A 22,565-nucleotide genomic window follows, 5' to 3' on the forward strand; every position below is an offset into this window, starting at 1 on the left:
ACTTTTTCTATAAAAGAAAAATAAATTATTTTTGACTTTATTCAACAGTGCCGTGTGAAAATGTGTCAAATTAAACATAATGCCAGATGTGTAAATCTGCTACGGCGCTTTTAGATATTTTAGAGATTGCCAGCCGTCAAATACGTTGGTATAGACTGAGATATTCATCAGCCATCTGGCCAGATTACTATGAAATTTAGTCTGGAGAGAGGATTAAACCCCCCATTATGGATGCTTGTTCAGGACCCCCTTGGCATCAGTACTGTTGCAGTTTTAAACATGTGGTTTACATTGTAAACTTAAACAAAACTACTTGGTTAGGTTCAGGAAAACATTGTGGTTTGGGTTAAAGTCTGTGTTTACATAAGTAAGTAAAAGTATATTTCAATGACCAACAGTCACCTGGGTGAAAGTCATGTGTTTGCCCCTCACCCGACTCACAGTTGCTCTGAGCATCTCATGTTGCAGAGGGCTGTGACAAAGGGTCAGTATTGGGACAACCTAGGAATGAGACCAGCTTGTCTATACTATATGGTATTTTGATTAATTTTGCTGTGGATATTCATGGTCCCTAGAGGCTGAATGATAATAATTCTACTGGCATTAGCATCAACAGCCATAAACTTCCATTTGTACCAGTAAAATGAAAAACGAACTAACATTAATATCTAGAAAATAGTGGACAGATTTACCAAACGCAAGCCTACTCCCCAGAGGATTAACCCCTTTCATTTGAATGACACTATTATGTTATCCTTCAGGACAGGACATCAGAGAATTAGAGTCACTGCAAGAGGGGGAAAGAGTCCTAAAAAAAGAGAATAAAGTTGTAAATGATGTACATTCTTTTAATGCTCCATTACAGTTAAAAAGAAAAGAAAAGAAAAGGGAGGGCATGTATTCTACCCAATCATAACATGATATTTTCTTGATATATAATCTTTTTCTTTGACCTTCTTTGTCATCTCATCAAGACTTTGTCTTGTGGAGTTCCAACTTGTGACTCCAGGTCCCATGAAGAATAGCTGAATCATTTTGTTTAACATTTTAAAGGTTCTTTATACGACATTCAGAGGATTGACATGGAAGCAAACAACTATTTGCTATGTAAAGATATAGTGACGTGATGTCTACCTGAGCAGAGAATGAAGTCACTCTCCCTATGTGTGTTGTAATCTGAGCTTCTCTGTGCTTTGTTTAAAGGCCAGCTGCGTGTGCCTTTTAGTGCATGTGGACTCTAGCTAGCTCATGGCTGCAACTCGCAGTTACAGCTGATAATGTCATCCCGACTGCGGTGCTGTCGAGGAAGCATAGTGCCCACTCTCCTGTCCCCCCTAAGGCTAACACTGTTACTGCTCTGTCAGCACTGTTGCAGTTGTTTGCACTGTTAGCTGCGAGCGGCTGGCTCAGCCGTTGCCCTGTTGAAAGCCACTGAGAAGCGATAGATATACTCTGAATTTCGTATATTGCACCTTTAAAATGTAAGGGTGTTTTGATCATTGAAGGGGGCTTTTAGTCTTGTTGTATACAAATGTTCTCTATCACGAGGGCTTTGCCGATGTTCCACACAAAGAAACAAAACAATTAAAAACCAACACACAAGAAACAAATTGAAATCCACTCATTCATCTGAAGTGCTTCACTAGAGACATTTCCCATTGAATGTAAGTGTAATGTAATTTGTAAATTCGTATTTGTGATGTTTTTTTCTTTCTTTAACGTAATCTAGAGTGGTGATGTCTACATTCCTAAATTCTTTGTTTTGGCATGTATATGACTCAGAGTATGCCATGTGTAGTTAGTGTGTCCTGCAAGTGTAGAGAATCCACAGCTAAACATACAGCTTAGGAAATTTTATAATGTGAATAAAGTTTTATATACAAGAAAGATGATATTTAATTTTCTTCATTGTTTTTGAAATACAGTTATTTACTTTATTTCCAAGAGTGAGATGAGAGGATCAATTTTGGAAAGGTATAATGGTATTAATTGAACTATTCCTTTAAGTTATCATACAAAAGCAGTACACACAAATAAATCATTTACTTGTGAATTCAATATTAATCTAACTTTTCCTTCCAGTGAAGTATTAATTATTGTTAATGAAGTTTAATGTTAAATATTTTTCCATGAAGATGTATTTAATATTTTAACTCTGTTTGTCCCATTTTGCAGAATTACATTTAAAATAATTAATTTGTTAAATTTCAAAATGAATGCACAGCTTTTGAGCATTTCATGTGTGCATACCTTTTGTAAAACTTTGTATACCTTTTTCCTGTATCCCAAAGTATTTGAAAAAATAAGTAACAACACCAAACCAAATAACAATGTTTCATTCAGTTAGTGTGATATATGTCAAAATGTGACAATTAGATAGTTTGCAACAAGCTGTACCACTCACTAATTCACTAATGTGTCTTTTACAACATGGCCAAGCTGTAATTGTGTCGTGCCAGATTGTGCAAATACTTGGACAACTAAAGAAAGTTTTCTCCCCCTCGGTATCTCTAACTGTCAAACACAAAACATCTGGTTTACATCTCAGCAGCCAGGAAACTCCAGAGGTCTTTACTTCCCGTAACAATGAGGGACACGAGGGTTGTGTAAGCACATTATGTGCTGCTATGCTTTGTGATTATTGTTGTTATTAACAAAAAAGCCTGATATTTTTGAACACAGATTGGGCAATTTGAGTCAAGAGGCTACTGGATTCCCAAGAGAGATCACAGAGGGAGGTTTTTATTTTGCTGCTATAAACCCCTCAAGTCAGATTCAGTTCTGCCTCAGTGAGAGGAACTGCTAAATTATATTCTTGACTATCTTCTGAAGAGGACCTCCCTATATGTGGTAAGCATGTTAACTGAACATCACCCTTCATTGCTTTGTACTATTTTATTTCTTTATGATGTTGTTGTTGGTCTTATTCTTATTAATTGCCTTTGTATGCATTTTGTAAATGTTATCAGTATAATACAAATCCCCCTAAAATTTAAAATAATTTAAAAAAAGTAATTTTCATTTTGGTCATTAAATTCTTTTCAGAGCAGTTTGAAGCTCCCTGATGGCTCCTTCTCACCGGTTTGTCCTGCTGCTGCAGCTGCTCAGCTGGATGTCAGTTGGCCTGGCCTGTTTCTGTGATCGCTACCCCTGGGGATCCTGGTCTGCCTGCTCCAAGACCTGCAATCATGGTACACAGCACAGATACAGGTGAGACAGTACAGACGATACATGACATACTCTGATGCAGGTGAGACATCGTAGATAAAGGTTAGACGGTGCACACCACAAACAGTTATGAATGTTGCAAATTGAATGGGTTGTGAAAATAGCCAAAGCAATTGTGAAATACTGTAATCAAGAACTATTTGTCTTCCATCCACTGCTGTATTCACTTATTGTTGTGAAATACAAACAATGTGGATGATGCCTCCAGCTGCTGTATGTAAAAGTGATGTTCATACTTTTTTGATAGGAACAATAATTATAAGGACGATTATTACTGGAAGAGCAGCTGTCATCAGCTGTGTGAGAGACATGACATGAGAGCTTGTAACGAGCAGAGCTGTCCAATCAACTGCCTGCTGACAGACTTCGGGCTTTGGTCTGACTGCTCGCCCTGTGCCAACAAACAGGCAAGAAACCTTGATATGTTCCCTGTAGTAGCTGTGTCTTCATTCTATGCTGAAAACACATTTTTTTGCAGGATTTATACTCCGTGATGTATTTAGACTGGAAAAGTGACCGAAATATCCTGAAACAGTGGCTGTTTTAGGGGCAGGAGTGAAAATGTAAAAAAAAATGGCACCAGCTGTGGTGGAGCACCGTCACCAAGCGCAGTTGGATTTTTTTGTATAAATTTGAGCAGCATTTCTTTTCTTTCATATTTTTAGAAAACGCAAATTTCTTCTGTCTTTTCCAACCATTATTTTCTGTTGTTTCAACCAATTACCACTAAGTTGCTAACATTTTAAACAGTTCAGTGTTTTAAATTAATCAAACATCTTTAATCAGTCTCTCTCTTGTCGGCACAGCTTCGGGCGCGGGCTGTCCAGAGGCCGTCCCAGTTCGCTGGGTTGGCCTGCAGCGCGGAGCTGACAGAGGAGAGGCCCTGTCACCCCTCCACCGAGTGCAAGTTGGCACCTATCGACTGCAGAGGCGACTTCAAGTGTGATAATGGTAAACAAATATGTCAAATACACAACTGACGCCAAGCTCTATATGTGCCGTCCTCTAAATGTGGAGCTGATTTTATTAAATTTTTTTGCATTTGTTTTATAATGTGCAAATATAGATAATTTGTGCTCGTAGTGACTGTAATGTGACCTTAATCTCCTTTTCTAACCACAAACAATCGCTCTCAGTTTGGTGAGTAAAGTAGATAGAAGTGACTCACAGGTTGATACGCTGTGTTTGATATATAATTTAAACGAGTCCACCGAGACGAGAAGAATCCAGGCCAGAATGTGATCAAACACATGTGGGACTGCAGGGCAGAGCGTCGCAACGAGCTCCAAAACTTGGATGCAAATTCATGAACAACACAAGCAAAAAAACACGTGGAACTTTCTTATAAAATTTAATGTTTAATGTAACAAAGTGAACAAGAGAAGGACAATAACAACGGGAATAGTGAGCTGTTTTTAATTTTCACAGCTAATTGAGGGAAGCAAATCATCATTTGTTTTCTGCCCACAGTTTAATCACTGATCTGTTTTCACAACACACACAGAGATAAAGAGAGAGCGAGACACAAACCAACATTTTATCTTTGACAAAACATCCTTTCTGCTGCAGGGCGCTGCATCAACTCGACACTAACATGCAACAGGCAGAACGACTGTGGCGATAACTCCGATGAGAGGGACTGTGGCGATTTAAAAATAGTGTGTCCAGTGGAGAAGAGAGTGGCCCCTGGGGCCGACCTGGTGGGAAACGGGTAAGCTGAAGGTCAAAAGGTCACTACTGCTTTTTCTTAACATTCCTATCCTGCTGTGTTCATCAATTAGCCTACATTCTATTCTGCCAAGTGCTCCTAATGTTTCTCCTGTTAAAAACACATCAGAAATATTGAGTTTGATATCCTTTTAGGAGTATTGTTGTACAACTATTGCAAAGACAAAAAACAATTTTTTTTATTGATTAGAGCCTTAATTTTTTGTTGTTGTTTAAAATAAACAATTGGTGACAAAGGTGTCTTACTTGAGATAATACAGCAGAATAAACAATAAATCAGTAGTATCAAAGGTCACGGAATTGAAATAATTTAAGATAAAAGAAAATTTAAACATAAATCTATATTAACCTCCTAAGACCTGAGCTCTTTTTTTGGTATGCATTTTTAATTTCTCTTTGCTATTTGGGCTTATTTGGACCTGATAAGTCAAAAAACTAAGCATCATCTTTTGACATGATGTAGTTTTATAAGTGTCCACAAATGTGGACATCGGGCCCCTGCAGAATTAAGTATTACGGTATAGAAAACCCCAAATGTGATGTCCACGCATGGGGACACCAGGTCTTAAGAGGTTAAATGCTGCCAAGAAAACATGTCTTGCTCCTCTTAACTGCTCTGCCATTTCTTATTATATAGACGTAATAAACCAGTATATAGCAATATCCAATAATATCCATCTTCTTTTGTATTGTTGGGTTTTCGTGCTCATTGTTGAGAATGAGAGTTGACTTTTCACTGATTTGTGTTTGTCAGGTTTGATGCTCTAGCCGAGGAGCCAAGGGGAGCGGTGCTGGATAACATGTTCATGGGAGGAAGTTGTGTCATCAGGAGGCCTCCGACCACGCAGCTCTACCACCGCATCCCTCACAACTTTGAGAGCTTTGACATTAAGGCAGGATTATTGTCACGAATATGTCATTGTACAAAGCTAGCCTGGGTTCAGACCTCTGACATTTTCGCGTCATACACACAGAGCCTTCAACATTATAATTTGAAGAAAACCATCAGTGGTTTGCAGAGTGTTGGTGATTCTATTGCTGTTCTTCTATGATAGACCTTGATTCAAATATGTGGTTGTGGTTGTGGTTGTAAAGGTTGGTGATTTGGAGGACTTCAACACCGAGCCCAAGCCGCTGCACACCGAGAATTGGAGACCTAAAAAGGAAGCTTTTGAAGCTTCAAAAAAATCGGTGAGTGACTCAAACAACATTTGTAGTGATCCTCTTTTGATGACCTTCTTTCATGATATGTATTCCCTTATCCCCTAATCATAACCTTCACATAAAGAAGTGTGTATCAGATAAAATGTCCTCACTTTGAAGGTCTGAAACACGGTCCCCACATACAAGAGCACACACACACACACACACACACACACACACACATGCACAAGCATGGAGTCTTTCCATTATTCTTCTTCATTCCTTGTCTTTCCTTCTCCAAGGACTCCAAGTTTTTCCGGGTGCACCAGGTTCTGCCTGTATGCACGTTCAAGCTGAGGGACCCCGGAGGCCTCGTCCTGTCACTGCCTTTCCTCCAGTTCCTTCACGCTCTTCCTCTTGAGTACAACTACGCCCTCTACAGGGACATCTTCCAGCGCTTCGGGACTCACTACTACGGCTCAGGGAAACTGGGAGGCCACTATGACCTGTTGTACCAGTACAGCCGACAAGAGATGATCAGTTCAGGTACAACAGCACAGCCGGTGGTCTAAATTCAGATTGACACCTGCAGCGGTATAAAGTCTGGACTGCTTTTTGATCTTGCTTAGATGTTAAACTGGCATTTATTCTTACGTAAATCAGACTCATGTTATATTGTGAGTGCATTGTGATAAAGGTCAGTTAAAAGTTTTTGGAGCTGTCAGTTTAGTGCAGTCAAAATATTCCTTAGTACCACCACCTTTTTATATTACGTCTATATTTAAAGATGTTTTTTATATCAGTGTTTAAGTCCAGCATTTATATGGTCACAGATGAGGTTAAATGTTCCCCTGGTATTAAAACATTACATTCAATGTTTTCTATATGCAAATAGAAAGGTTTTCTTGCATAAAACTAATAATATTAAAATCAAATTCTTGAAATCAAAATCACACTCGAAATCTTAAAATCACAAAGCATTGTTAGCATAAAATTGAATTTTAGAGCATTGTGGTCACTTTCTCTGAACGTTCTATGAAAAATAACATAGAGTAGAAGAACATTTAGTGTACCTGTAATATTTAAATATAAAAGGCCGCTCATATAATGCTACACAATGCTTTGTTGTCAGTTCCTTTGTTTCTGTGCCATGGTGCTTTACTCTTCTCCTCTTCCACAGGTGAAACAGAAGAGCGCATCATAGGCTGCCTTACCAAAGAGACTGCCTGGTCCGTTGTCCTCTATGCACATCGCGGAGCTTTAACTCCATGCACCGACAGAAGGATGACTCAGAAATATCAAGGTTCTTTTTTCATAATTATTTTACTAAAGCAAATCTTCATTATTCCCTATAGCGCATGGCTTAATGACTGTGAAAAAGACATGGTTTTATTCTAAACATGTTCTTTCCTACATTCATTCCATTTCTTCGGCCCAGGCTCGTACATTCAGGCTGCGGAGAAGTCTTTCTCCATGGTGAAAGGAGGTCGCGCCAGAGAGGCAGCTGCTCTGGCCTGGGAGAGGCAGGGCCCTGCTCCGGATCGCACATCCTACAAGAACTGGGCCAAGTCTGTTCTCGACAACCCGGCTGTGGTCGAATCCGAGGTTAAATCAAACACCACTGAAATGTCATCAAAAAAATATATATACTGTATATTTTATTTTTTTTTACAAAAAACAAATATTACTTTCACGTATGTGTGTTTTTCCAGGTGCTTCCCATCATAGATCTGGTTTTGGGGATCCCATGTGCTGCCACCAAGAGGAGACACCTGAGGAAGGCCCTGCTTCAGTACCTAGAGGAGTTTGATGCCTGCAAGTGCGCACCCTGCCCAAACAACGCCAGGCCAGTTCTCTCCAGCACAGAGTGCAAGTGTGTTTGCCAGACTGGCACATTTGGCTTTAACTGTGAGAGACGAGCCCCTGACTACACTTCAGGTACAGCAGGATGGCTGCAGAACACAATTAGCAGACGAGCGAGAAAACGGTAGACAGCAAAAGTGCATGTTCAATGTTTTCTTTTAATGATCTCCTCAGTGATTCTCCTGGATCATTTAACAATACAGAGTTTTATGTTATGACTTTCAGTTTTAATTACTTAATCTTTAGATAACCATGAGCCTCAGCCCTCAGCAACCGTTGCTATGGAGAAGAAGCTCATCTGAATGCTTTACTGTTGTTGGAGCTGGGACCAGAACATAACTTCATAGTTACTGCATTAATCCAAAACTTGAATTTGAAAGTGACTTAAAGTGATTTAAAGGGGACACATCATAAAAATCTCTTTCTTCAGGAGGAGGAAACAAAAAATGTGTAGCTCTTTCACCAGATTTGATCATGGTTCTTTCATACATTAAGATGTGAGGAGCCCTGGAGCCTGTAGTTACTTTAGATATTGAAGCTAAAATGTAAAATCACACAGTGCATATTGATTCTAACTGGGTTTAGTTTTGTTCACATAGAAATGTGGTGTGGTGTGGTTATACCCACAGAGGCGGTGGATGGTTACTGGAGCTGCTGGGGGCCATGGAGTCGCTGCGGAGCCTCAATGAAGAGATACCGGAGTAGGCGGTGTAACAACCCCGTCCCCCTCAGAGGAGGCCAACCCTGCAAGGGTGCTGACAGACAGGAGGATACATGTCACATCTCCATCTTTGAAAAGTAGGATGATCTGTTTGCTTAAAATATGCAACACAGTCACGGAAAGTCAAGTTATTTCCTACGGTTTTCATTTCATACACTCCCATTGAAGAAAGTACTTCAACTCAACACTGTATGATGGCATTCTAGTCCTAAGACTGGGATCTGTATTTGATATCTGTATCAGCCAAAATAACCTATCAAGTAGTATCCAGTCAAATGATATTGCGATTAATCCATTTTGTGCCCCTATTAAATATATTATTTGTTTTATTTGGCATCACAGCAAGCGTTCTTTGATTTAATACGACATGCAGCTAAAACCGTTTCTGATTCTGATTCTAAAAACTACCGGGATTGCCATGCTCATGGCTGTCAAAACGGATTTGTGCTCCGTGTTCATGTTTCCTGTCCAGACAGGAGACCTGTGACAACGACGACGACTTCACTGTAGGCTGGAGAGACGAGCTGCCTCCTGGTGTGGAGGGCTGTCTGAGGCCACAGAGGCCGGCCAACAGCTTCCTCAGGGTAAACACTGACTGTAGCATGACTGAAATGTTCAGGATAAGAGAAACAGGAATACTGTAGTTCATTGCTTATCACTGATAAAAATGTAAGATAACGGACCGAAATATTTCGAAATACTCACTTAAGTTAACTGAAGTTAATTGCTGTCAAAGTTAATGTGTTGTAGTGGAGGGTGTCACTGTATAAAACACCTCTTCATTCATTCATTCATTCATTCATTCATTCATTCATTCATTATTAGATATAAAATATTCCAAAGGCTACATTGTAATTGCATTTAAAATATGCAAAAACATGCTGAGCAAAATAGAAATAAATAAGTAATAAATAATAGGAGGAATGAAGGAAACCACCAAAAAGGAAGGAGCAGTTCAGGGAAAAAAGAGTGAGTTGTAGAAGAGTGGAAGGAGGATGACAAGTTATATTTGTACCCTTCCTCATTTTTCTGGCATTTGTTCCTCCTCCGACAGAAAGCGAAGCAGTACTATACCTTTGGTGAAGATGAGGAGTTCCAGTGCTTCACTGGATTTGATCTGGAGGGTTTTCAGTTCATCAACTGTCTCCCTGATGGGACTTGGAGTCAACCGAAAGGAAGCTGCATCAGTAAGTTTTGTTTTCTCATCAGACAAGTGAAGAGTGATCTGGGAAGGAGGAAAGAGAAGAAACTAATTTGGTACCCACATCCCTGATAACTTTATTATCTGTCCTTTAGGGAAACTGTGCCTTCCTCTTGATATCCCCGATGACATGACGCTGTTCCCCAACAAAGACCAGTACAAAGTGGGGGAATCGGTGGGATTGAACTGTAATGACACCAGCCTGATGCCGCTGCCGTCGGGCTTCTACAAATGCAGCGACAGTCTCACCTGGGAGCCTCCGCTACCTGCTGACCTACGCTGCACTGACGGTAAAGTCGATTGTTCCTTTTGTTTTGTTTTTTAGCAAATAAGGATTCTAACCCTAATACGTTTCATGCAGCTGTGTCAGATTGGAGATTGAAATCTTGACCAAATGTTAACCACAAACATATTTGTGAATCAGTTGCTCCCATGAAATGTGATGGAAGCAGCTGTGTGAAGCTAGAGTCCAAACCCCGGCTGCTTTCTCATCTCCACACAGCTGGCCAATCACAGCGTGAAGTGGCTGTAAATGTCTGATTGTCAGATTCAGAAACAGTCAGACACAACCTCTCCTTATAGGAAAGCTGTTCAAGCCGTTTACCAAATAAGCAGTTCTGAAGAACGCTGACAGCTTTGGTCCTCATACTTGAAGTCTTTTATTCCTTCTTGTAAATAGTTTTTAAAAAAAGCACAAATCTCACCTTCAAGAATGTTGACCTCAATTTGGTTTGCCGAGGTGCAATGGGCTCCACTGCATCTGAATTTGTGGAGAACTCTGGTTGTTGTGGCTGTTTTTTCCATACTGGCCACAAGAGGCAGCATTGAGCTTATTCCTCACATGGATGAGACACCGCAATGGGGATGTTTAATATGAAAAATGCTCATTATGAAGGAAATGACAAATGGTGTGTCTTGCTACTGTGTATTTCCTGTATGCAGAAGAACCATTTGTTCCTGGGGGTCAGTGTGGTCCAGGGGAGGAACTGCAGAATGCTAAATGTGTCTGTATTCAACGGGAGAAATGTCTGTAAGTTTTTGAAAATAATTTTATTGTGTTTCTTCTATTGTTAGTAAACTACTATAATCATGTTATTTCTCAAAATTGGAAATATTTGTACCTTAGTTGTTGTGTTTATCATAAATCAACTCTCAGTTATTGAATATATGTGGAATTTACTTGTAAAAAGTTCAATACATTACTCTTTTTTTACCAGCAGCTGTCTGACGTGTGCGTGTGTGTGTGTGTGTGTGTGCAGTTCACAGCCAGAGACTCTCTGCATCCTGAACGTAGCCGTCGGTGTCACCGTGTCAACGTCCCTCTGCTCCTTCCACGCTGGCCGTTGCCACGGTGATCCGCTCTTCTATGTCAGTGATGGTGCATGTGACGGGGTCGATTTGGCCAAACTGGAGTGGGCCAAGTTCAGAGCCAACATGTCCTCTAAGAGCTCCGTTCAGGAGCCCTGTGATCTTGACACTTGTTATGAATGGGAGACCTGCTCTGGTGAGTTTGTCACCTATGAAACCACATTTGCTTTCAGTTTGCTCTTTGATTAGGTTCATCGTTTTTGTTTAAATTATTTATTACAGAGTATGAAATTATATTTCTTTTAACAGTGATTCTGATCAGTTATAACTTAGATTGCTATAAAGAGAGTCACTGACCCCAGCCTATGGAGGTATTAAAGGCCCAGAGTTTGGAGGACTTATTGACAGATATATAATATAATATACATGTTTTCACTAGTTTTCCTATTAGCTTAAAATTAGTCATTTCTACACGCCAACACTAAGCCTGTTCTACAAGCTATCTTGGAGTCTGGTATGGTATCATCGGAAATAACCCACTACCAAGTAGCACACTTCAGATACATCCACAGAGCAGCCAAGGTGAGACTTTGTATGCGTTACATCTAATTATTTTCCTAATGTTAACTCATATTTGTCCTCAGCATCTAAGAAGTGCGAGTGCAGAGCTGCTCGGGACTGTCCCAGGGTTGAAGAGCACATGTTCTGCATGAAGCTGACCAGGACCCAGAGGAATCGCAGCATGAACCTTTGTTCTATGGCGGCCCTCAAATGTGCCAGCTATCAGTTTGAGATTCTCAATGAAGGCTCCTGTGAGTCCAGATGATCCTTCAACAGCTTTTCTGTATCAATGCACTCAACCCTCTGGATTCATGTAACATCTGAAATAGTAGACATTAGTACTTTTTGCACTACATTATTCTTTAAAAATGTACATCTAGAAAAGAAAACTAGATTGGCAAGCAGGTAAACTGGGGTACAATCTTGGAGCGATGGAAAAGCCAGGAGGATCATTAAATTGTGCTAAAACTGGTGGTTAAGGATGAACTTGTTTGCTTGGAATGGCTGCAGTTCATCTAATACACTTTCAGAGCATTTTTTTCCCCTGAAAAGCACTAGAAGGCAGCAGGAGACCATGGATAAAGGTTTTCTTTGATTTAGTTCCTCAACTTAAGTAGTACCAAGTCCAGACAGGAGATTTTCGCATCGCTTCAGACACATCAGACATGCTAAATATATTTTTGGAGCAACATATTTCTGAGACACTATACGTTGCCCTAACAAAAAAATAAATAAATATATACAAAGTTAAACTAGACCTACTATAAACGAAAGAAAAGTCAGGTTCCAAAGTATGTTTTGACACCGAATTTGTCCAAAAATGACTCCTTTGCAAAAGTTGGTTTCACATAGTCCGCAAAATTGTTCACCGTAAGTGTGTCCACCCCTCAAAAAACCTTAACATGTCACAGACAAACTCATGAAAGCACACAAGTCTTTAATCTTGTGGAAACTGAAGAAGGGAAGCACAATGACAATACTTTTAAAGCTCTGTAGGTCCTGATCTGACGCACTCCTACCCAAAGGTGGGGAAGGCAGTCAAGTCTCATTACAGGCACAGATCGGAATAGTTACACTTGCTTAATGTGATAAATGTAATACAAAATGGAGGATACAGGAAACCAATACAATAATCACTTCAAAAATATGTTTCTTATCGAGTCATTGAGTCATTAGGTTGTAATATTCTCGCAGCACTGACTGATTTAATTTGTTTAAGGACAATAATCAGTTGAATAAGTGTTACATGTTGCAAGTAGTGTGTTCTCCTAATGCTTTCTTCATTTTACGAAAACAGTGGTGCGCAACGGTCCAGGTCCTAGTGCCGGACTGTTTATGCTAAAAACAGTCCATAAAAAGTAATTTAATATTTTGTCAATCCTTTAGAGGTTGCTCCCTTAAGTGCAATTCATTGGCGCATCTACAAGTGATTGATATGTTTGCTAATGCACTTAATGCAGCATTAGCTTGAAACACCACTTGGATGTGCCAATAAATTACACTAAAGGGAGAAACAGTGTGCTGCAATTTGATATATTATATTTTCATTGCTACTGTGGAACAGTTTTTGGATGTACAGGACAAACATATTTTCATAATTGAAAAAAAAATGTTGATTCTATTTACAAGAAAGAGGAAAAAAAACAAGCCGTTCCTCCTTTATGAACAGTGTGAGACTGCTCAGTAAAATAAGAGAACAGCCATCTTTATTCTGCACAAGCTTCAATACTGACAACATGGACCTTCTCCCCACCACACCGTCTGGTCCCCACCTCACATTCGGTCATCACCGTGGCAACGCTGCCCACACTGGAGCTCACGCACAAGGGGGCGGAGTCGTGAGGGCACTCTGACGTATTCTGACATATGCACTTCGAATCTAGAATTTAAAAAATGATTGATGATTATATTGCCATTAAAAATGTATTTACTTTTTTCAATGCCACTGTTCCCATTCTCTGGTCAGGTTTTATTTCCAATGCCAAAATCTGAAAATCACTACATAGTAATCTGGCTAAACTGTTACTTGTGTTTCTTGCCCCCAATTGCACTTTGTTGTGGAGATTGGTACGGTTTTAATAAAAAAAAGGTCAAAACAACATGAATGAAAACCAAGTTGTAATAAATCAAAATAATCCTTTAACAACGGTGCAGCAGACTCACCCTGACAGATTGTCCCTGGTTTGCAGTCGTCGCAGGACGTGGACGTCTCCTCTGGCCAGTTACAGTCGCTGTCGTTGACCAGCTGGAAGCTCCGGCCGATACACTGCAGAGCTCCAAGCTGACAAACGCTAAGCAAACGGGTTTGGCTTGAGCCGAGTCTGGCACACAACAGCAGAGAAGTCCTAAATGAAGGCGAAATGTACAGAAAAACTCAGTTTTTACATTTTTCTGTACTTTCATGCAAGGCATTTCCTGTGTGTGGTGTGGACATTTTTATCAAAAATCATACTCACGGGCACTGAGATGGCATTTTACACACACACTCAGTTTTTCCTAAGTTCTCCCATAGCTTACACTGCAGGCCAGGTGGAGGAGTGGCAGCTGAGGGTGCTGAGAAGAAAAGATATAAACAGGATTCATGTTTTGTTAAATTAAAAACACAACCTTAATGAGACTATAATCAACATTTTACAATAGACTATAACAGATCACATGACAGTACTGTATTGTATAACCTATTATAACTTGACTCCACCTCTCTATGGAGCTTTATAGCCATTTCAGCTCATTGATTAAAGTTTCTGCTCTCATAAACCGACTGTCGGCTACCTGCCAAGCACCGACAAAGTTGGCAACTAGCCGGTGAACATAATGGAGCATTTAGCAGCTAAAGAGCCAGATATTTCCCTCAGGAGTTGGTGGAGGCCAAAAACAGAGATAAAAAAGAATGAATACGGTACTAATATTCACGGTTCATCCCCAAATGAATTAAAAATATTGCTCCATAACAGCTGGAGCTGCGGTAAACCATTAGCTTAGGCATAATTTTGATTAAAGCTGCAATAATTGATTTTTTTTGCCTCAACATTCAAAAAAGCTGACAGAGTCTAAAAAAAAAAAAAAAGCTTGGAGCTGCACAGTTGGTCAAATTTGTATATAGCAACCTGTTGAACATACAAAGCTTTATAACAACAACATACCGGCATTACAATGAGCGCTGGCTGGTGACGGAGACCACTGCAGACTGGGACTGCACATGATCTCTGACACCTCGGCATCCAGCACTGACCCTGCAGGACAGGACAGGGACACTCTGTTTCCAATCTGATAGGATGCATTCATGGGCGTTGCTATAACTGCACTGTTGAGTGGAGGAATCCCACACGTGGAACCTGGGGCAGAGAGAGGGGAGATTTTGAGCAGGAAGAAGTGATTCCTAGACTAACTGAGAGTGAATGTATAATCTGCATTCTGCAAAATTAAAAGAAATGATGATGATGAAATCTGTGACAATGAATCGCTCCTGAGATTTCCTGCTAATGACCAAACATGCATAACATCCCTGGCAGAGTCAACAGAGAAGACATACTTTTACAAACCATCTCTCCTGTCCTCCACTTCTGGGTTTCTGTGCATTCAGCCATAGCGCCTCCACTGAGGTAGTGACCATGTATGCAGGAGTACTCCACCGTGTTTCCAACCAGGTAAAAGTCTCTGGGAGTCTGAGAAAAAAATATGTACTTCATCACCTTCTTTAATATTTGCACGAAAAAAGAGCAACACGTTGAGTACAGTTTTACAACCTTTAGTTTACATACAGCATCAATCACGCAAACACACCTGAATGAATCCGTTCCTGAGGTTTGGAGGCGCTCCGCATGTCTTTGGTGGAGTTACAGAGAGACTGAAGCACTGAGGCTCCATCATCCTGCACACAGTTTACAGTGAGAAAAACGAAAGTACTGCAGACCCCTGCTGCTTATTAAGCATTACGAGTGTACCGTAGTAATCAATCACTTTCAAATCTGTATCTAGAATCAAATCATACAGTATAGCACAAAAAAAGTCTTATACACGTTTGTGGGTGCATGTGTCCTTACTGTAAGTACTGGATGTCTGTGTCCTCACAAGGCTTTTGCTCCACCTGCAGTCCGGAGCAGTGGTGGCCCCCTCTACTGGGGGCAGGGTTGTTGCAGCTTCGGCTCCTCGACCTTTGACCTCCAGAGCAGGATCCCCAGGAGGACCAGCAGCTCCAGCTGCCATGAATCACCCCTGAAAGAGGGAGAGAGAGAAATAAATGTTTGTTGTTTTGTCACTGACCGACCGGCATGGTAACATTAAAATTACATTTTGGATATATTTGACATTTACATGTTAAACAGAACTGATTTTGAATTGTTTGTTTTTCAACCCGAACTAAGACTCTTTTGTCCATTTACCTGGTTGTTCTCCGATCACAGCTCCCACCTCGCAGGCCGGTCCTGAGGTTCCCGGACGGCAGATGCATCGACAGGTGGAGCCTGTCAGAAGAGACCGGCCGTTGTTCCGACAGGGCCGGCAGTGACAGGGATGCTCCTCCGCCAGGTACTCCTCAGTGGCTCTTTTCATGTGGAGCTTCTTCAAACCTGCACACTGTACTTCCTTCACCAGCTCATACAAGGGACGCAGCTGGAAAACAAGTTTATGCTTCATAAATGTGAATGCATAGAGAAAGAAAGAAATACATAGAATACTACACTTCAAACCAGGGATGCCAGGGTGAAATTGGACAGGGGGCCAGATTTTTTTCAAGTGAGACCTCAGGGGGCCGGATTACACTTTCGGACTGAAAAGGCCAAACATTGACTCAACACATGGATAGGTAGGCTATTTGAAATTATTCATGAAGGCCTACACATCAAAAAGAAATTGCATTGGCACCAAAATAGCCTCACAATGAGGCCTAAATGACATACATTACAAAGGAGGATGATTGACAGGCGCTCTCCTTCATACAATCACGTGCACACTTCATGGCTGCACCTGATTGGACGATCGCTTTCACAGCTGTCCTGTCTGCTCCCGGATTTCAAACCGACCAACATGGCGGCTCGTTTGGAAACTTTCTCTTATTTTACGACAATAGTTCACCGAAACGTGTTTCTGAAAACATTTTAGGAGAGAAAGAAGCTATGCAGTTGCTGAATCTGTCTTTATTTTACATGGACAACATTCAGTTTAAAAGATTTTCGAGAGCTTGCGGGAGGCAGCGGCGCACCGTCTGTCCACACTCGCCGTGAGTCGAATGCTTTGCAGGGCATACCGTAAATCCTTTAATATAGCCTCAGCCAAAATCATCGCGACGCGAACCTGACAATGAATGGGAAGGTTGGAAATAACGCTCACTGTCGACACTTGCCCCGGCCAATGTGACTGGCCGGTAATAGAATACAGGCCAGTATCAGAGGATTTACGGTATATATATATATATTTTTTTTTTTAAATATATAAAATAATAATTTAAAAAAATATTCTCCCCTTATCACCCGCGGGCCGGATGTGACGTACAGTCGGGCCGGGCCGTAACCCTGGCATCCCTGCTTTAAAGGGACAGTTCATCCCCAAATCCAAAACACATTTTTGTTCCTGTTACCTGTGGTGCTAATGTCTGCCTTCTCTAGAATATATGTATGAAACTCCCCAAAACAAGGTCTGTGGATTATCTTGAGTAATTGGGTCATGATTATTGGAAAGCGACATTACTTTTGAGTTTTTCAAATGTATTTTTTGGTGCTTTGACTGCCATCTTGTCTCATTGAATTTGAGAGAAAGCAGACCCTGGTTGTCACTTTAAAATTTTGTATCAAGGATTGTTTAAAAAAATAACTGACTTAGTGAATGGTAAATCTGCCACTGTTATCATTGGAAACGCCGACCCTGCCATGGTAAAATAATAATAATAATTAAAAAAAAGACATCCATAGCAACAGTAACTAAAGGGGTGACGGGACATAGAAAAGGGTCAGTTGAAAGCAATGGGAAGCAAAAGGAATCCCCTCCAAAAAGACTTTTATATCAACAAACACTAAGATACGACCAGCTGTGTACCGGCCGACTGTCATACCTTCTGGTCTACAACTTCAGGGAAGTCTTTGACAGAGGAGGCCCAGTTGTGATAGATCTCTCCGTTAGCTTCTGGGTTATCCAGATCCAGAAGAGATAGAGCTCCTATAAAGGCTGGATTTCCTCCAAAAACGTTGACCTTAATGGGCATATTTTTTACTTTGTGGCCTGCAGGCAAATGACAAATTTATTTTTATTTTATTTTATCCAAACTTGACAAAATCCAATTGTACAACTGATTTATTTTACCATCCAGGACCCACTGTGTAGTTTGAAGTTGTAAATAAGAAAGCTTTCACTCACCACCCCTGTATGCAAAAGATTTTGCAAATTTATCACAGCCAGTCTTGACTCTCTTCCAGAAGAGAAAGCGTTTCACCTTCCTCCAACACCTCTGGTAATCTATAGTTGTTGAACCTTTACACAAATAATGAAGGAGCAAAAGATTTAAAAACGGCACCAAATTTCATTCCACTGATATTTAGATACATAATATTTTAGGAGATATTCTAAAGGTTTTATTGGTATTAAACTCATATGCTCATCAATGTAGTTGGAAACTAATATTAATAGCAACATTATTATTACTAGAAACGTTCTTACTGGTCCATGCGAATGCTTGCTGGTCCAACTCCAACAAGGCTTGGTATTCGCCCCCGAGCGAGCCCTTGGAGAGGTAGTGTGTGCCGTACCTCTCAAACAGCTGGCGGTAGGCAGAGTAGTCATACGTGTATGGCAGCGAGGACAAGGCCTTCCAGAAGCCTTCAGACAGAGTCAGATATTGAGGGGCAGAGTTTTGGAACTGGGCCAGCTCCACTTTATTCTTCATGATCAGAAGTCTATAGGCCTGCACCACGAATGTAAAAAGACTGGGATGTCATTCTCAGCAAGTTTGTGAATAGAAACCTTTTTCATCAGGCAACATCAATACCTTATTGTCGGTGACCTCTTTGTGGAAAGTGCGATGGTCATGTCCCGACAAAGCGTTGGCCGTGATGTGCTGCACGTAGGACCAGGAGCTCTCATAGGATTCGTCGCTCTCTTCGTTGTTTACTGTCACCTGGAGCGTGAACGAAAGGCAACGCTTGGTTGTGAGAAGAGCTCTCCCTCATTTACTTTACCAAACACCAATTTCTCGTTCGACTCACCTCAAAGCTGTACCTGAGGATGTTCTGTGGCAGCCTGTAGAAGATTTTATGGTCGCCACTGAACACCTTCCTGCACTGCCCTCCGAAGCTAAGGGTGTTGATCACACCTGCCCTCAGTTTGCCTGTCAACAAGTTGTACCTGTGAAGTGTGATACAACCAATCCATTTGATGCTGTTTTATAGTTAGGACGCAGATGCTTGGTGTTGGACTTAGTAGCTGCTCACCCTCTGCCTGTGATGTCAGAGTTGGGAGGTGTTTTGTCCAGGTCACACGAGTACCCGCTGCCATCCTGATCACAGCCTCTTTCATCCAGGCCGTCCTCACAGTCATGGTCGCCGTTACACACCAGAGACTGGCTGATACACTGGCCTGTTTCAGGGTTTCAATAAAGAGTTTTCATTCCACATTGCAATTTCAGAAAAAAAAGAGGAAGACAAGTCCCTTCTTTTTTTATCTGTAAAGTAATATGTAATCAAATATTGAGAAAACAGACATATCAAGTCGAAAAAAGCACAAATAAATTGGTACCAGAATATTATGTTTTGATTTAAAAAAATGTAATTCATAGTAATGCTATGAAAAAATAACATATGCACATTTTATAACATATGCCGCACCATACCAGTGATGCAGCGGAATCTGTCTCCACAGTCTGTTGCCAGAGGACATCCTTTCTGTGGGACACATGTTTCTGTTTGAGCGGCTTCTCCTGAACATGGCATGCCCCCAAACTGGGCGTACACGTCCACATGGCGAGTCCGCACCTGAAAGGCAAGCCACCGTAAAGGTGAAATTAATTCCAGATGTGATTAAATTAAACGATTTGCAGATTCTGAGTTTATTAATTTTTTACATTTATTTTTTATATTTATATAGGCCCAGTCACACCAGCATTTGAAACCACCATATGATAGTGTCAAGTTCAATGTTTTACTTGTCTATACATGTCATCATAAGTACAGCAGGAGTATTTGTGTGCTTTGAAGTACCTTTGTACTGGAGCAGCCATCACACTCCGTCCACTCTCCATATGGGCCCCATCTGCAGTTCACAGGCTGCTGACAGCTGAGAGGAATGGGAATTTATATTTTTAAAAATGATTTATGTTATATCCCTATCCATATTTTAAGAAAAAGATACACTCTTCCAGTACATTATTATCCAAGTGATAACATTGGAGTAAGACTTAAAGATAGCTTGTGTGGTTCATGTACCTACCGAACCGGAGACAGAAAGACGACCGACAATGCCAAAGACAAAACTGCAGCCAAATCCAGCTGCACACAAATAAGCAAGATACCTGTTAATTTATTCTTCATCGTTTTTGTGTTTTAAGCACACACACACACACACACACACACACACACACACACACACACACACACGCACACAAAGATACTGGCAGCAGTTATCATGCCATAGAAGAAATGACTTGTTTATTTAATTGTTTCAACAAGAGTGAGGGAGCTCTGATATCTTTGAATTGTAATCTGTGATTCATTACAAAACAAGAATGTTCCATAAACTCTTTAGTTGTGAAATGCAGGAAAACCCATTTTCACTCCATGTTTACTTTATCCATTGCACTGTCGAATCTCATAAGTTATAAAAGTTATAAACAAATGTTTTTTTCTTTTTTTTATCAACTCCGTCTGATTAGATAAGTGTGTAATTTTCAAGTTTAAATTGTTTAATAAATGGGTTAACAAAATGCCCAGTGGATCTTTGCACTTTGACCTTCACATCTTCTGCAAACCTGCTTCTAACAAGTATGCAACAACAAATAATTAAAGCAATTCTATCAATCAGAGATTGAGCATTACTCGTGCATACCCTCATATTATCATGCCTGGACTATTGCAATGCTTTATTTCTCTTGTTTCAGTCAAACAGCCCAGTTTGTCCTCCAACTCAACTGTTGAATCCAACCATAGATCCCTTATCACACCAAACATTTACACCACATCTCGACCACAAAGATTATTCTGAATCATACCCATTCTTAATTCAAGTTATCAATAAACAAGATTAGCCTTTTTACATATAATTCCCAGCATGCTTTGCATTAATGTTAAATTCTTCAGAACTCTTTCTTTTTCTGATATGTAGAAAGTTGCATTATGGAGGATGAAATGGCCATCTCTCTGATTGAAATTCAAATAATAATAATAATGAAGAAAAGACACTTCCTGAACTTCAAACATGCATAACATGCATTCCATTTGCTCAATGGCAAAGAGTGATGCAGTTTGGCACAATGAATGACGCATTAAAAGAAATTAGAATCAAAACTAATCTAATTTGACAGCTGGATTTGATTTATATATGGTATAGCATAGATATTTAAAAAAAATCATATTCTAAATTTTAGAATTTAAGATCAATCACCTGACATAAAATGCCTTTTTTTTTCGAGGCATTGAAATTATACTGTGCATTTCTTATATTATAGCATCACCAAATGTGAATGCATGTGGGGTTTACAGTACCTTCATGATGTGCTCCTCAGACTCTGGCCCAGCACTCGAGCACTCAGTTCATATAATCAGCAGTGCAGAGACTATCCCAAAGTTCAGGAATTTCCCTGTTGAAGAAATTCTCATCAATCAAATCTGAATAACCAGATTTTTACTGCCACTGTCCACTCGAGTCATGAACCCAGTGTTGTTGCTTCACCACAAGTTTTGCTCCTCTATCTCCTCTGCCTGGTTGTTCCCAACAACACTTTGAGTTCATTTCCTGTATAAAGTTGGATAATACTGTTTGCGTTGAGTGAGGAAAGTACAAGAAGGCGCATGATGAAATGTTTTTTTTCCTCTTTATTTTGTCTTTTTGGAGTGTGACAGGACAAGTTGCATCACAACTGTTTATCCTGGATAAGGTCACCAGTTGCATCACAACTGTTTATCCTGGATAAGGTCACCAGAAGCTGAGTCAGCATGATTTGGGCAAAGGTAAAAAAAAAGTCTTCATTTGGCCCACATTTAAAATGATTTGTAAAAGTAGGGTTAGGGTTAGAGGATAAGGGGGTAAATGCCACCCCTGAAATGCTTGCTCATTTTGCTGTGAATAAGTGCAAGACTTGAAACTTCGGCTCCCCCCCCCATGTCGGGTACGCTGAGTCCGCCCATACCAGTTTCATTCTGATTGGACGTTGGGAACCCTTCGATCTCAAACAATCAGGTGCTCATTTTTCCCCTTAGGTGCTCATTTGTTGAAACTTCGGCTACCCCTCCATTTGTGGCCACGCGCTTTCCATTGGTACCAGAATGGAGTTTGTACGACACTCCTATCAAATTTAAAATTCTCCATTCAAGTGAATGGGAAACCTTTGATTGGGTGCTCATTGTTTTTCCTTAAGTGCTGATTTGTTAACACTTCGGCTAACCCCCTATTTCGGGTACGCTGAGTCCACTGGTGTCACCCCCAGGTCGCTATGAGTTACGGTTCCTGAGATATAACGGGAAATAAGTTTGATTTGGCTGTATCTCCAGAACGGAAGGTCGTAGAGACACGGTTTAAAGTATGGCGTGTTCAGAATGGTCGAATTATGTCTGACGCGACCACTTTCCAAGTGGCTGCGACCTTCCGTTGTTGAGATATAGAGCAAAACGTGTT

At 40.5% G+C, this 22,565-nt stretch overlaps 2 protein-coding genes across 2 annotated transcripts; one reads left to right on the forward strand and one right to left on the reverse strand.

Moving 5' to 3' along the window:
• Positions 1-2,715: 2,715 nt before the first annotated feature.
• Positions 2,716-12,876, forward strand: c6.2 (complement component 6, duplicate 2). The gene is made up of 18 exons (XM_084035458.1): positions 2,716-2,850; positions 3,046-3,210; positions 3,476-3,635; positions 4,035-4,179; positions 4,798-4,939; positions 5,711-5,849; positions 6,052-6,147; positions 6,402-6,645; positions 7,280-7,402; positions 7,538-7,704; positions 7,812-8,037; positions 8,592-8,760; positions 9,156-9,267; positions 9,738-9,870; positions 9,980-10,174; positions 10,827-10,914; positions 11,144-11,388; positions 11,837-12,876. The coding sequence occupies exons 2-18, from the start codon at positions 3,065-3,067 to the stop codon at positions 12,016-12,018; spliced, it is 2,712 nt and encodes a 903-aa protein (XP_083891584.1). The 5' UTR covers positions 2,716-2,850; positions 3,046-3,064; the 3' UTR covers positions 12,019-12,876.
• Positions 12,877-13,028: 152 nt separating this feature from the next.
• LOC311029992 (complement component C7-like) lies at positions 13,029-21,524 on the reverse strand. The gene is made up of 18 exons (XM_084035457.1): positions 21,437-21,524; positions 20,166-20,224; positions 19,937-20,012; positions 19,570-19,711; positions 19,172-19,316; positions 18,947-19,085; positions 18,730-18,858; positions 18,402-18,645; positions 18,102-18,215; positions 17,800-17,966; positions 16,136-16,364; positions 15,797-15,968; positions 15,537-15,624; positions 15,286-15,418; positions 14,897-15,088; positions 14,210-14,306; positions 13,917-14,098; positions 13,029-13,632 (listed from the first exon to the last, which is right to left on the reverse strand). The coding sequence occupies exons 1-18, from the start codon at positions 21,440-21,442 to the stop codon at positions 13,460-13,462; spliced, it is 2,487 nt and encodes an 828-aa protein (XP_083891583.1). The 5' UTR covers positions 21,443-21,524; the 3' UTR covers positions 13,029-13,459.
• Positions 21,525-22,565: the final 1,041 nt, after the last annotated feature.

Source organism: Eutrigla gurnardus, assembly GCF_963514095.1.
Source record: "Eutrigla gurnardus genome assembly, chromosome: 19".
Lineage (NCBI taxonomy): Eukaryota > Metazoa > Chordata > Actinopteri > Perciformes > Triglidae > Eutrigla > Eutrigla gurnardus.